Source organism: Stegostoma tigrinum, chromosome 5 (assembly GCF_030684315.1).
Source record: "Stegostoma tigrinum isolate sSteTig4 chromosome 5, sSteTig4.hap1, whole genome shotgun sequence".
Lineage (NCBI taxonomy): Eukaryota > Metazoa > Chordata > Chondrichthyes > Orectolobiformes > Stegostomatidae > Stegostoma > Stegostoma tigrinum.
In genome coordinates this window covers 20,552,625-20,567,525 of record NC_081358.1, presented here as the reverse complement: position 1 = coordinate 20,567,525, position 14,901 = coordinate 20,552,625, and the positions used below count along the sequence as shown (strand labels likewise).

Below are 14,901 nucleotides of genomic sequence, written 5' to 3'. Positions count from 1 at the left end.
TTGGATAGGGGTGAGCGGGTCTGGGTGGGATGCGCTTCAGAGGGTCCCTGTGGACTCGATGGGCCAAATGGCCTGCTTCCACACGGTAGAGATTCTATAATTCGATAAAACAGTAGCCACTCACTCTTTCTTAATGGGTGCCAGCAACAAAAACTTCAAAATAATAGCTGCATACCTAATTTATCACAGTGTACTGGCGTTAATTATGAATCTTACAACATATATTGCAGTTCCCTTGACAGGACTTACTTGAATAAGATACTTTTCTCATTCCCACCTGGCATTCAATAGACACTTGCTACAACTCACTATGAATACAAAACAAAACAAAACACAATACTAGAAAATCTCTTCACTAAGTCTAAATATTTCTCCTCAAATACTTCAAAGAAAAACCCTTCAAGTAACACAACTGAATTTGGCAACAGGAATGCCTCTTTTTCTTTAATTTTAAGTTATTCACAGTATATAATGGGTTTAAACATGAGGCATTAACCACTCTACACACATCGGCCATGTATTATTCCTATTCTCACTTATTCTCGAAGCTCCAAGCAACACTGAATGTCTGTTCTGAGAAATAGCAATGCAGGTACAATGGCTGGGAAAAGGATCCACAAATTTGTAAACCTCAAAAAAAAAACTGACATTTAAACACCAAAAGCCATAAAGAGTTTCCCTCCATTATTCAATGCTTACTGTATCTTACCTTGTACATTAGATGCTTCACTGTAAACATTCCTCCTTATATTTGTTGGTCCATCCGTAATCTGTGCACTGGGGGCTTCATCCTGTTCTTCAGTCGTAATAATCTCTAGGGCTCCAAATTCATTCATTCGAAACTAATAAGAAAATTGAAGATTATATAAAACCACACTTTTCAGCTGGCAACCTAACAAACAAAAACAGCAATACATCAGAACAGTTCTTGAGATCGCAAAGTGCTGGCATGAATTCACTTAAATTTAATGTTTGAACAGTGAAAGGACAATATTTGGTTATACAGTGAACAGGAGAAAAGGTTTCTAAAAATGATAAATGTACATGATGACTTGTGTCTGCAGCAATACAAATTTACCATACTTAGGCTAAATTCAATATTGTCTTTATCCAAGAGTAGATTGCACAAGTAATGTTCATTCTCAAAAAAGGAATGTAGCCATCACAACCCTTGGGAATAAATTATAACCTATACCAAGAAAATTTTATTCTGATTTTAATGTTACTCTGTTCTGCAAGTCTTATCAAAATCCCATACTAATGGTGGACTAAGCAGCTGGTGATTTATTTCAAATATCTGTCCTTACATTCCGTATGTGACAAAAGCACAGATTGCCTCAACTTTGCAATTCTCCATCTCATCTCTCTTAAAAGTACATTTTATCACACCTCAGTGCTAACCAGAAAGATTAAGAAACTCAGTGTGAGGGATAACCTAGTCCAGAGCTTCTGCTTTGGTGAAAACATGATTAGACACCAATGATAAATGCTCCGCGCAGAGAAACTCAACAAATATCAGGGGAACAGGCCTCAAAAACACATTATAAGATGTGAATGGCAATCAATACGTATTACCTCCGGGTTTCTGGTCTGAGAGAATTCTTTGGTGTGAATGGCGGTTTATGCTGTGAGATTACATCATTATTACTGGGTGCCTGAAGATCCACTCAGGCTGATACCAGAATGAAATTAACAACAGTGCAGAAGAAAACCACCACATGTACCTCGTATCTGTGTGGGCATCTTTCCCTCGAGGTCAGTGAGAAACCCTGTTATTTTACCGTTGCCTGCAGTGCTGTGATATCAAGAATTATATTTGTACAAAATTTTGCTTGCATGTCCCAAAGGAATACTTGATACCAATCAAATCCTGTGCTTTTTGTAAGATATAAAAGTGCAAAGGATGAAGAAAATGTAGCAGCCGCGTCCAATGATCGAGAATTCCTGAACCAGGAGTGCTGGGAGTCATTAATGCAAAAAATTGGTTTGGAACTCTTTTCCCCAAGCAGCAAATTGATGCTAAGCCAATTCATTTTAAATCTGGAATTGAAAGATATTCATTTCCTAAGTGTTTTGAATGACACACGGCAAAGGCATGCATACGGAAGAAGGATGCAGACCAAATGAAAGAAACAAACTTGCATTTTTGACCCAATTTTATAGTCATTGTAGGATGTGCAGAGTGCTAGCAGCAGTGTGGGTTTAGTTCCCGCACTAGCTCTGGTATGATTAGATTAGATTCCCTACAGTGTGGGAACAGGCCCTTTGGCCCAACAAGTCCACACCACCCCTTGGAGCATTCCACCCAGACCCATCCCCCTATAACCCACACACCCCTGAACACTACGGGCAATTTAGCGTGGCCGATCCACCTCACTTGCACATCTTTAGACTGTGGGAGGAAACCAGAGCGCCCGGAGGAAACTCACACAGACACGGGGAGAATGTGCAAACTCCACACAGACAGTTGCTCGAGGCTGGAATCAAATCCCGGTCCCTGGTGCTGTGAGGCTGCAATGCTAACCACTGTGCCACCGTGCCGCCCTGATATGAAGGACTCTCCTTCTCAACCACGCATGGTGACCCTCAGGTTAAACTGCCACCGGTCGTCTCTCTCCAATGAGATAACTGCCCTATGATTTACTAAGACTGTGGCAAGTTCACCTTTACAGTCGGTGGAAGTACTTGCAAAGCGCAGTCAATCTGTGCGTAGCAGGGTCCCACAAACAGAAGTGACCAGACAATTCGCTTTGAATTGAAGAAATGTGAAGTAATCACTCAGAAATTGGATTTGATGCATGACTAGTAAATCTCCGATTGTATTTCACAGAGTCAATTGAAAATTACTGTTATATCAGATTCCACCGTCTTCCTGTTGCTACTTCTGTTCTCCTCTTTGGGTGAGAGGAATGGGAATATGTGTGGCAGTGAATAGCATTTGAAATGAGTTTTGCAGGAAAAACATAGCCCATGGTTGTCTCCCATTCAACTTTAATTTCCAATTATTCATGCTTCCAATGTTCCCACTTCTGTCCTCCCGCTGTCCCTTCCCTGCCATCCCTTCATTCTTCTTACACTTTCAACTACATAATGGGATCCCCACTTTCTCCTTGCTTTGTTGCTGTTCTCCTCACCATTAATTTGCCAACAATTCCCCTGCACGGCTTCCATTTCTCCTCAAATGACAAATTCACTGAATGCAAAGCCAGCAGTCCCTGCACCCTCAAATATTCTCCTTTCCTGTCTGTTTACCTCAAAAGGGCCTTGTTTGCTTTTAAATTCAATTCTTTTCAAAGCAAAAATAGATCATAATTATGAAATAAACAATGTTATAATTGATAGCTTTCACCCTCTGTCTCAGAGATATTAGAATCCAAGTCTTGTGTGATAGCAATTAAGTATTTATGTTTTCTAACATTAAACAAACGAGAAACAAGATAGAACAGTTGACTTTTAAGTTCATTAGGTAATTTTTTTTGGGAACCACACAATTACCGTTAAATGAAGATGCATTGGCACAAAATTCCATACCCTTTCCTAAGTTTCTGCAATTTCAATGGGAATTCAATGGCACAGTTGATAGCGAGGTCAAGGCAATAGATACACCAGTTCATGGTTCTGCTCTGCAGTGACTGGGATGTTCTTGTGAAACCAAATACACTTCTGGCAAAAGGGAAAGACCCAGAGCCGACCGTTCTCAGATTAGAATCAGCAATGATAAACCTGGGCAGATTAGTCATACGTCACTAACAAGTAGCTCAGATTTTAATCTTAATTAGAAACACCAGCACAAGAAACATCTTATGATTAACTTATGATTTTTTTTCTGGAGCAGGGTCCAGACCCAGCTTTCCTGCTCCTCTGATGCTGCTTGGCCTGCTATGTTCATCTACCTCTACATCTTGTTATCTCAGATTCTCCAGCAGCAGCAGTTCTTACTATATCTTATGATTAGCTTGGAGCTTTGGCTGAAATTGAGAGATCCTTTGCCGTGCAGTCAGCCTAGACATGTCCCTGGTGGGTACACTTGCCATTGTGAGGCAAATGAGGGATCTTTCCCTGAAAGTTAATGACAGAGCCCAGCACAAATTTCAAAACCACTCTCCAATTTCTGTCTCTTCCATGTTCTCTAGTCCAAGTCTTTTCAATGCCTTCCTTGGTTTAAAACATTTTTACCAATTATTGGAAACAAATCGAAAGGTATGTGTGCAATCAGAACACTGTCACTATCCCTCTTTCTCACACACAGCCCATTAATATCTAAACACTCAATAAAAAGTCTACATCAAAAAACTACCTCAATGTCTTCTTTCTGTTAAAACCATTAAAAAGAAACTAGTGTGGAAAATGCCAGAAACAGAACAAAATACTCAAATTAAAGGAATTAACTCAATGGTCTGGATTGATAAATCGTGAAACCAAGTACAATGCATATGCTTAAACTACAAAGGCTATTTTCAGCTCACATACACCTGAGTAAACATGTCAAGTTGAAAAATCCAGGTTTCTGGAAAGATGCTGTGGCCTTCATGTAAAAACATTAACCAGGTGTTAGAGAACAGAAAATACATTTCAATGGATTTTTTTTTGGGGAGGTTGTAACGTATTTATTTACTCAGCATTAACCTTTATTTCACAATTGCTGCTGTTGAGAACAAAAGGCCAATGGAAAAAATTGCAGAAAACACTTGAGAAATATGCAAGAACGCAGTGACGAGACTATACAGTGTACAGTCAGTTCTGTGATAACGCATGTTGCAACACCTCGAATTGGCTATTACGCAACTGACGAATAGGGGAACGCTTTTTCTAGAACGCGAACTTGTGTTGGCAACACTGCGATTCCATCGGTACACGGTGGAGTAATCAATGTCACATGATCATTTTGCGGGCTTTGTCTTCAAGTGCTTTTCTGTGAGACATACAGTACAACCTCCCCATCCCCATCATCCTGACATTTTTCCAAGGTAAGGTGTAAAATATACTTTTATTTCGTTATTAGATCTGAATTAAACAATTATTCAAATTGTGCTATTCTTTGTGTTTGTTTATTTGAGTGATTTCTTAGCAATTTTGAGTGATTTATTTTCGTGGTCAGGCCCTAACCCCACTTTTCCTTTCAGCCCTGTTATTTCGATAGCACAATTTTCTATGACACGGTGTTGCACAGAAATGCTACTTGTGTTATTGCAGAACTGACTGCAATCCCGTAATATAAGCACAACCCTTTCCAAATTTTAGCATATATGTATAATGGGCAAAAGTTAATATAAAGCTGTAAAGATAGACATTCAGTTATTTAGTGGATGAATTTGTCCTAAGGACATACAAAAATATACAATGAAGAAGCCAAGTAACCCACCAAAATTCCAAAAATCATTTGCACTATCAATTAAGCCTCCATAACTTACAGAAGGAGGATAATTCTTCAACATTTAGAGTAAAATACAGAAACATTTATGTGCAGTAATTCTGTGGTAAATCCTGCATTCTCAAGTAGAGCTGACAAACAGCAGACAGACAGACAAGGCTGTAAAGTCACACCACTGAATCTCTAACGGGCATTTCATCTAAATGCAGCTTCCCAGTGGGTGTGCAGAATTGGTGAATCTTCCCCTCTCACAATCAACAGTAACTGAGAGCCAATTCTCATCCACTAATCTAAAATCCATCAGGACAAGAAACTAATTCGTCATTAGTTGATGCAGAGGCACAACACAAACAATATTTCGGGTTCAGAATTATTATTAGACCACCAACTAAAATGAAAATTTGCATTTTAAAAATTACATTTAGGCTACAGTTTATAAGGATTGAACGGGATGAGGGACAGAAAACATGCTTCCTTCCACAGAGTGGCATAGGCACAACGGCAAATTGCACCTTACCTGATGTGCAGCAAACAAGGAAGAATGACCGAAATCAATCATGGGCATTACGGGATACAATCTGAAGCAGTGCGAGATCATGGGCAAAAACACATCCCTCCCTGACATGCACAATGGTTTCAATGCTTGGTTTGAGCAGAATGCCAGCCATGTAGTGACACCGGCCCTGACAGCTCCGGACACATCTGTTCCCTCGGTCACTGCTGCAGACGTCAGATTGGTTTTCCTGGGAGTCAACCCAAGGAAAGTGACAGGCCCAGGCAGCGTCCACAGTCGAACACTCAAATCCAGCGAGGATGAGCTGGTGGAGGTATTTTTTGACATCTTCAATCTCTCCTTCCTACAAAGCGAAGTCCCCACCTGTTTCAAAAAGATCACCATCATCCCCGTACCTAAGAAAGCACATGCAACGTGCCTTAATGACTATCACCCAGTGGCCCTGGCCTCTATAATTGTGAAGTGCTTTGAAAGGCTGGTCATGGCCCACATCGACTCCAGTCTCTTAGCCTGCCTCGATCCCCTATAATTTGCCTACCGATGTAACTGGTCCACAGAGGATGCCATATAGCCCTGCACTCATCCCTGAAACATCTGGACATCAAAGACACCAACATGAGACTCCTGCTTGTTGACTACAACTCCGCCTTCAACACCAGTATCCCCTCCAGACTGATCTCAAAACGCCATGTTCTTGGACTTGGCTCCATCCCTCTGCAACTGGATCCTTGCTTTCTGACCAATTGGCCGCATCAGTGAGGATAGGTAACTGCACCTCCTCCACAATAGCACTCAACACTGGAGCACCCCCAAGGATGCGCCCTCAGCTCCCTACTGTTCTCCTTTTATGCCTACAACGGTGTTGGTAAATTCCTAATGAAAGCCATTTACAAATTCGCTGACGACACCACCAGACTAGGACAGATATCTAACAATGAGGAGTCAAACTACAGAAGGGCTTGGTGACATGGTGTAATGAAAACAATCTGTCTCTCAACATCAGCAAAACTAAGGAACTGATCACTGACTTCAGAAAGAAAGGAGGAGATCATGCCCCCATCAACATGAACAGAACTGAGGTTGAAAGAGTGAAGAGCATTAAGTCCCTTGGAGACACGATAAGCGACGACGTGTCCTGGACTTCCCATGTAAATGTGAGTCAAGAAGGCACAACAAAGCCCCTTCTTTATCAGGCAGCTCAGGAAGTTTGGCATGTCCATCAGGTCCCTCACCAACCACTACAGATGTACAACTGAAAGCATACTGTCCGGGTGCATAATGGTCTGGTATGGCGACTGCTCTGCTCAGCGCTGTAAGAAACTACAGAAGGTGGTGTGCACTGCCCAGTCCATCACAGGAGCCAACCTTCCCGTCCATGATTCTATTTATATTACTGGCTGAAGCGGAAAGGCTGCCATAATCAAAGACCCAGCACACCCTCGTAATGATCTCCTGCCACCTCTTCCATCAGACAGAAGATACAGAAGCCTGAACACACGCACCAACAGGTTCAAGATCAGCTTCTTCCTAGATGTTATTCGACTGATGAATGTACTCTCTAGCATCAAATAACGCTGATCTGGCGAATGTTGATCCCGTCGAGTGCACGTCCTGTGCAATGTAGCCTGATTGGCTCTAAGTCTCTCACTCTCTCCCCATACCTCTCGACATCCTTTGCTTTGAGAAATCTATTTTTTCTTTAAATACATTCACCGACTTCGCCTCTGAATTAAGAAATTGCACCTCACCTCAAACCAAAATGTATATCCTAAACCTTAAGTGATCCTTAAGTTCTGAACACCTACCTGGCCAGGAGTATGATTATTCTGGCATTCAGTCTCTCTAGTCCTGTTTGAATTTCATAGGTTTCAATGAGGTGCCTTTATATTTTTTGAAACACCAACAGATGTCCAGTTGACCCTAACTCCCCGCACATTACAATTCTATCATCCCAGGAATCAGTCTGGTGAACCTTTACTGCCCTGCACTACCTTGACAGTATGTCAATTGTTTCTCACGTAAGGAGATCAAAATTGGACACAATACACTGGATGTGGTCTCACCAGGTCCACCTCAGGTACGAGTTTTCGTGGCTGCCTTTGCTGGTATTCCCACACAGCTTCACGCTGGCAAGCAAACAGTTATTGAGCTGGCTGACCCCATCCTGCTCCTCCTCATTCTTAACACCTTGTGCAGGTGTAGCCAGTCTGAACCAAGAACTGCAGTCAGTGATTGTGGCTTTCACCACGATCTTCTATGCCCTCTTCATGATGAGTGTGACCTCTTGAACAGCTGGGCTGTACTGGTTCTTACCACCTGCCTCTGTAACCATAGACTGCAGCTGTTGATGGTGCCTGGTTCTTCAGCTTCTACCTATCTCCAGATGCATTGGCTGGCATGTCGGTGTGATGTTTTGAAGCAAGGGGCTCATCTCGATGCTGTTGAAGCCAGTAATATCAGTAAGTTGTCTGCAAAGACTGTAACCTTCTTTTACTTCCACTGATAAATTTTGACAACATTCCTGATCAATGTCTCAAAAATGCTGGCGGTTATCAGTAGCCTCATGACATTCGCTAAGCAGCATAATCTCTTGAGCCAGTAAAGCAGCCAGTTTCATCTGGGTTAAAAAGAGTTCCTTTTTACACAATCTTGTTCCAGAGGTGGATGACACCATCTTGTAACCAATCATCTGTCAATGCTATCATAACTACTGCATCCTCACTGCTCATTGCACTGAAGATGTGCCTTCTGTCAACTCAGACAGACATCCAGAGCTGATGGTGTACTCCTTGTGGTTCAGCTTCATTACCCAGGTAACTCACAGGATTGGACCCAAGATAGAAACATTCTCTCCTCAAGTTGCCTTGGATTATAATAGCAAAGCTGTTTTGGTGTTGGGTCAGAAAGCTGTTCTCATTGTCCCTTTTTGACGGATAGAATGTCTGCTTGTCAAACCATCACAAGGTTACGCTTAACAATGATGAACAAACTTGATTCTGGAATCTTGAATTCTTCAGCAATGTCTGTTTTTTGCTTAATGCCAAGGTTTTTCACTTCAGCATTACTGTTTCTAATCGAAAGCACTTATAACTTTTTCATAAATTAAGCGACGCAGAGTTTCACAGAGATCTTGAAGTCAAGTGATGGCTGCCTCTCCAATTTCTTCCTGTTGCATGGGTCAACTCCATTATACCTAGTTAGCATGGTCACAGAACGAGGTTGCATGTGGTTAGTTCATCCAGAGCTGCAGTCGGTAATTATGACCAATCACAGACAGCCTTCTAGTGGATTTCCTAGTTGGCAAACAGGCATGGTTGACAGAACCAACTGAACTGGAGTTTTGAGTTTTCTGGTTTTGACTCATCATTATGTCAGCATAGGAAATAACCAATTCTATTTCAAGGAGCTTGTCGACAGCAAATCAACAGAATTAACTCAATCGTTCATTCAAAACTAAATAGAATGAAGACTGTTTCATGATTCCTGGTGTCAAGGACTGTATAAGAAAATTTTTGTGAAAACAGTAAAATATAAAACATAAGAACTTCTTTGTCAAACAATCACAAAAACGTCAGATGGAGAATTATCCAGGATCAACCAGTTTATATTTCACAACTGCATAGCTAAGGTCATTGTTGCCTTAAATTTCACACCATGAAATGACAGATATAGGAACGTTTAAAAGATTTTTCAAGAGGGTGACCTAGAATGAACGCATCACGAATGAATTCTTGGGGCCAAGTGAGTAGATGTACAACAAAACATGAAACACATTAGCAGATGAATTTAGTTCAGGTATTCTGAGAGTTCTGCATGTCAATGCCCACTTTTCACCAAGTATCCACAATTTCCATATGCTGTGGATTTGAGATGAATAAGTCGCTGGTTCCGCTCAGCTAAAGATCACCCACTCAAAATGCAACTTATGGCATCACTAAGCACCAAGTCAGCAGTCTGCAACAAGTGCCTCACTGAGCTGGTATTTTGAACCATCAAAATGATCCCAACACAATAAACGCCAGATGAACTCAGCTAGGCCCAGTCTTCAATCTAACCACACAGCCTTACAAATTTTCCCCATGGTGCTTCTGGTTCTGTGCTGATCACCTGAAATCTGCATCAAATTCTCAAACCTTCTGCCAATAATCGTAGTTCCACTCTGTCTACATCCCATCTGATTTTGATCCCCATCACCTGTACTCTATAAGCTCTTCAAATCCTTAATAAATTGTATGCAGGATTAGACACAATTACAAAGGTAAGAACATAACTTCATTATTCCTATGTTATGTAATGCTTAAAAAATGTACAATACCTGTTAAAATTTTTAAAAACTGCTCTCTCCACCTGCTCTGACACCCTCAACAATTGTGCACTGCTTTGCACTGACTTTTTGATCCCTTTTCAACTTGTGTATTATATGTTATATTGTTTCTCATTCTGCGTATCAAAATGTATCATTTCACACATGCCTCCCATTAAATTTCGGCAGCCTGAAACCCACCCATTATAACAGCTGCGTCCTTGTGAAGACTATTAGTGTCCTTCTCACATTTCACAATATTTCCAAATTTTATGTCACCTGCAAAGTTCGAAATCATGTCCTGCCTACACATGTTAAAGTCATTAATGTACAACAATTATAAGTGGTACTATCTCTACCTCTAGGCCAGAAGATCTGTGTTCAAGTCCCTCCTGCCCTTGAGGTGTGTATCTATATGTCCAAACAAGGTGATGAAAGTAACCAAACTGACTGGCGTGTTGATCCTGGGCTTTATATTCAACAACCGTGTAACACAGCAATTATCTTGCCCTCTGGCCTCACTCCTAGATCTGAGGAGATTTGAACAATGTCTCTTGATGTCCCTTACAACAGTTAGCATCCTCCAATACATGCATCCATTCATTGTGACCCATCACCTTGAACTTCAGCAAGCCTTTCTAATAGTCATCATTGTACACCTAGTGTCTCCTTGTTCAATTATGACTCTGCCAGCAACTTCTTTCCTAGTAGACACCCTTTGTTAGGTGCAGTGAGAGAGTAGAGCACACTGACACTGAGATCAAGGGCTGAGGCATCAAAAGACCATACGAGTGGTGTGAGTGGAGTGTCGAATAATAAGTCTCTGTGAGTGACCAAGAGTGTTAGTCAGTGTGAGTAAAGTGTCAACAGCTGAATAACAAGGTTAGGGATGACCTATAATCAGATTAAATGAGGCAGAGGGATAATTATAAAAAATTAGAAATAATTTTGCTGGAGACTACCCAAATGACTGAAATAACATGATAGGTATAAGTGTTGCTTGCCAAAGGTCTAACCAAATTAATAAGTAATACAAACTGTACAAACTAATTAAGGTAGAGAGATCGTAATAATTTATCAAGGTGACGGTGTCAAAACAGAACTGTAAGGAAGGTCTTACACATACAGAATAGTGTGGTAGTGTCACATGTAACATGACATGAACCCAAGTTCATGGGCGGGGCCATCCTTGTGGGTACAAAACTTGGCTGTCAGTTTCTGCTCAGTGATTCTGCGTTGTTGTGCATCTTGAAGGCTGCCTTGCAGGACGCTTCCCCAAAGATCGGAGGGTGAATGTCCTTGACCACTGAAGTGTTCCCCAATTGGAAGGGAATATCCCTGTCTGGTGATTGTTGCATGGTGTCCATTCTTCCATTGTCTCGCAATATACCATGCCTCTGGGCACCATTCCTTGGAGAAAGTGACTGAGTCACATGATATCTGCCCTGTACGTCATGGGTGATGTTGCCATGTGTGATGGTGATATCCATGTCGATGATCTGGGATGGCTTATAGAGGTTGCTTGGCATGACTGTGTGGTTGTGTGGTTGATGTTGACCTGAAGGCTGGGTAGTCTGCCACGAACAATGGTCTATGTAAAGTTTGGCGGTTGTTTGAAGGCAAGAAGTCGGGTCGTAGGGATGATCTTGGCAAGATGTTCATCGCCATCGATGATATGTTGAAGGCTGCGAAGAACATGGCGTAGTCTGTCCGCTTCTTGCATAGGAGACTTCTACTGCCTTCTGCAGATAGACAAAGCCAACGCACCTGAATGTCCCATCATATCAGGCAATGGGACACTGTTTGAGAACCTCTTTAGAGGTGTCAAGGGCATCTTGAAACCCAATGTACAAAAAACCCCCAGCTTCTGTTGTGACTCTACAGATTTCATGCAGAAACACAGCACCCATGGACCAGTTGAGCCAGGAACATTCTTTGTCACAATGGATGTTTCAGCACTCTACACCAACATGCCCCACGACAACGGCATACTGCAACAGCCTCAATACTCAACAGCAACAACTGCCAATTTCCAGATGCCATCCTACAACTCATCCACTTCAGTCTCGACCACAACGTCTTCACCTTTGACAACCAGTTCTTCATCCAGACACATGAAACAGCCATGGGGACCAAATTTGCACCCCAACATGACAACATTTTCATGCTCAAGTTCACGTAAGACTTATCTGCTGTGCAAGACCTCTGACCAATCTATATATCAGATACAGCGACTACATTTTCTTCGTTTGGACTCATGGTGAGGAATAATTTAAATGACTACATCGCGGTATTAATCACACTCATCCCACCATCAGACGTACCACAGATTACTCTTGAGAATCAGTCTCACTCATGGACGCATGCATCTCCATCAAGGACAGACACCTCAGTACCTCACTCTATCACAAGCCTGTCGATAACCTCATGATGCTGCACTTCTCTAGCTTCCACCCTAAGCGTATCAAAGAAACCATCCCCTACAGACCAGCCCTGAATATACACAGGATCTGCTCCAATGAGGAGGAATGTGACAGACACCTAAAGATTTTGAAAGATGGCCTCATAAAAATGGGATACGATGCTCAACTCATCTATCGCTAATTCTCACGGGCCACAGCAAAAAACCCAACAAGCTCCTCACAAGACAGACACGGGGTACGACTGATACAGTACCTTTCATCATCCAGTAGCACCCTGGAATGGAGAGACTACGCCATGTTTTTTGCAGCCTTCAAAACGTCATTGAAGACAATAAGCATGTCACTAAGATCATCCCTTCACCTCTACTTCTCGCCTTCAAACAACCGCCAAACATTAAATCAACCATTGTTCGCAGCAAACAACCCAGCCTTCAAGACAACATCGACCACAACACCACCCAACCCTGCCATGGCAACCTCTGTAAGACATGTCAGATCATTGACATAGATATTGCATTCACACATGGGAACACCCATCCACACTATACACAGCAGATACTCATGTGACTCAGCCAATGTTGTCTATCTCATACACTGCAGGCAAGGATGCTCCAAAACATGGTATATTGGCAAAACCAAGCAGATGCTACAATGAAGGATGAATGGACAACACGCAACAATTGTCAGACAGAAATATTCCCTCCCTGTGGGGGAAGACTTCGTCCGTCAAGGGCATTCAGCTTCGGATCTTCGGATAAGCATCCTCCAAGGCAGCCTTCAAGATACAGAACAACATAGAATCATTGAGCAGAAACTGATAGCCAAGTTCCATATCCACGAGGACGGCCTCAACCATGATCTACAAGTCATATTACAAGTGACCCCACCCCACTGTTCTGTACCTTTAAAACCTTCCTCACTGTCCCATTTTGTCACCATCACCTTGATAAATTATTACAATCACTCTACCTTAATTAATTTGTATAGTTTTGGATTACTTATTACTTTGATTAGACCTCTTATACTTATCATGATATTCCAGTCATTTCGTTAGTCTCCAACACCACCTTATTTTTAATTTTTTACAATGATCCCTCTGCCTCACTTAATTTGATTATAGGTCATCCCTTCACTTGTTATTCAGCTGTTTACACTTTACTCACACTGACTAACACGCTTGGTCACCCGCAGAAACTTATTATTCGACACTCCACTCACATCATTTGTGTGATCTTTTGATGTTTCAGCCCTTGACCTCTCTGCCTATAAGTTCTGTGTCTGTGTGCTCTTCTCTCCCACTGCACCTGACAAGAGGCCATGTTCTGAAAGCTCATGATTTCAAACAAACCTGCTGGTCTATAACCTGGTGTCCTGTGACTTGTGATTTTGTCCGCCTCAGTCCAACACGTGCATCTCTAATATCATGCAGTGTTAGAGTAGTACTACCTCACCAGAGGTGTTCTCCTTCAGATGAGATGTCAGTCCAAACTCTCATCAGCATGCTCAGGTTTTAATCATCAAACCTTCCAGATTACACATGAATCTCCCAGAATGTAAGGCTAATCTTCCTGGTTTTGCTAAGAGAAGCCTGGGAGAAAAAATACCTGTCAGGAAGCCAAGCTGGTACTCAGGAATTTGAGCTTATTTCTAAACCATTTTACTCCTTTATATGATGTTCTTGCATATTTCAGGAGTTTCACCTCAGTCATTCCTTGTTCAAAATGAACAAGAAGGTCACTACTCAATGGCTTGAGCATGCATAATCAAGTCTGCACATTACCCAGATGTTGACTTCAGTCAAAGCACAATCCCAGCTCTCAAGTGCTGTTGAGACAGGATGATGCTTTCTTTCCCCCAACCCCCACCCCATGGCATGTCCAGCGCAAGGAGAAGAAATGGGTAATGGAAATAAACCTGAATAGAGAAGAACTGCGTAATGCACAACATGATCTCATCAGTGAAATGATTAGGATCAGGAATGGTCAAAGAAAAGCAATTCTTCAAATGACACTGATTGATAACATCATAAATAACACAGTTAGTACCTGAGAAATTTCAGGCAGTTTATAGAGACAGCCTAATATATCTATTGGATTAGCAAATTATATATATTATTTTCATTAAACGCAAAATCACAATTTAGCCTCACTTGCTGTATAAATCCATGATGATAATTAAGTAATAGCAACACATTAATGAAAATGGTTTACTCACTGCACTATTTAGCACAAAACTGAAGCCCGGTCTTTAAGATGCTATATTTCACTCGAATACTGATAAATTAGGGTAA

General features: G+C 41.7%; 1 protein-coding gene across 9 annotated transcripts in view; it reads right to left on the bottom strand.

The window, feature by feature from the left end:
* The window catches only part of LOC125451546 (lethal(3)malignant brain tumor-like protein 4), a 290,557-nt gene that overhangs the window by 238,480 nt on the left and 37,176 nt on the right, over nt 1-14,901 (bottom strand). For all 9 annotated transcript variants that reach the window (XM_059645844.1, XM_059645843.1, XM_059645845.1 and 6 more), the window contains one exon: nt 710-842. In XM_059645844.1, the coding sequence (XP_059501827.1) occupies nt 710-842 (133 nt within the window). The remainder of the gene's footprint in view (nt 1-709; nt 843-14,901) is intronic.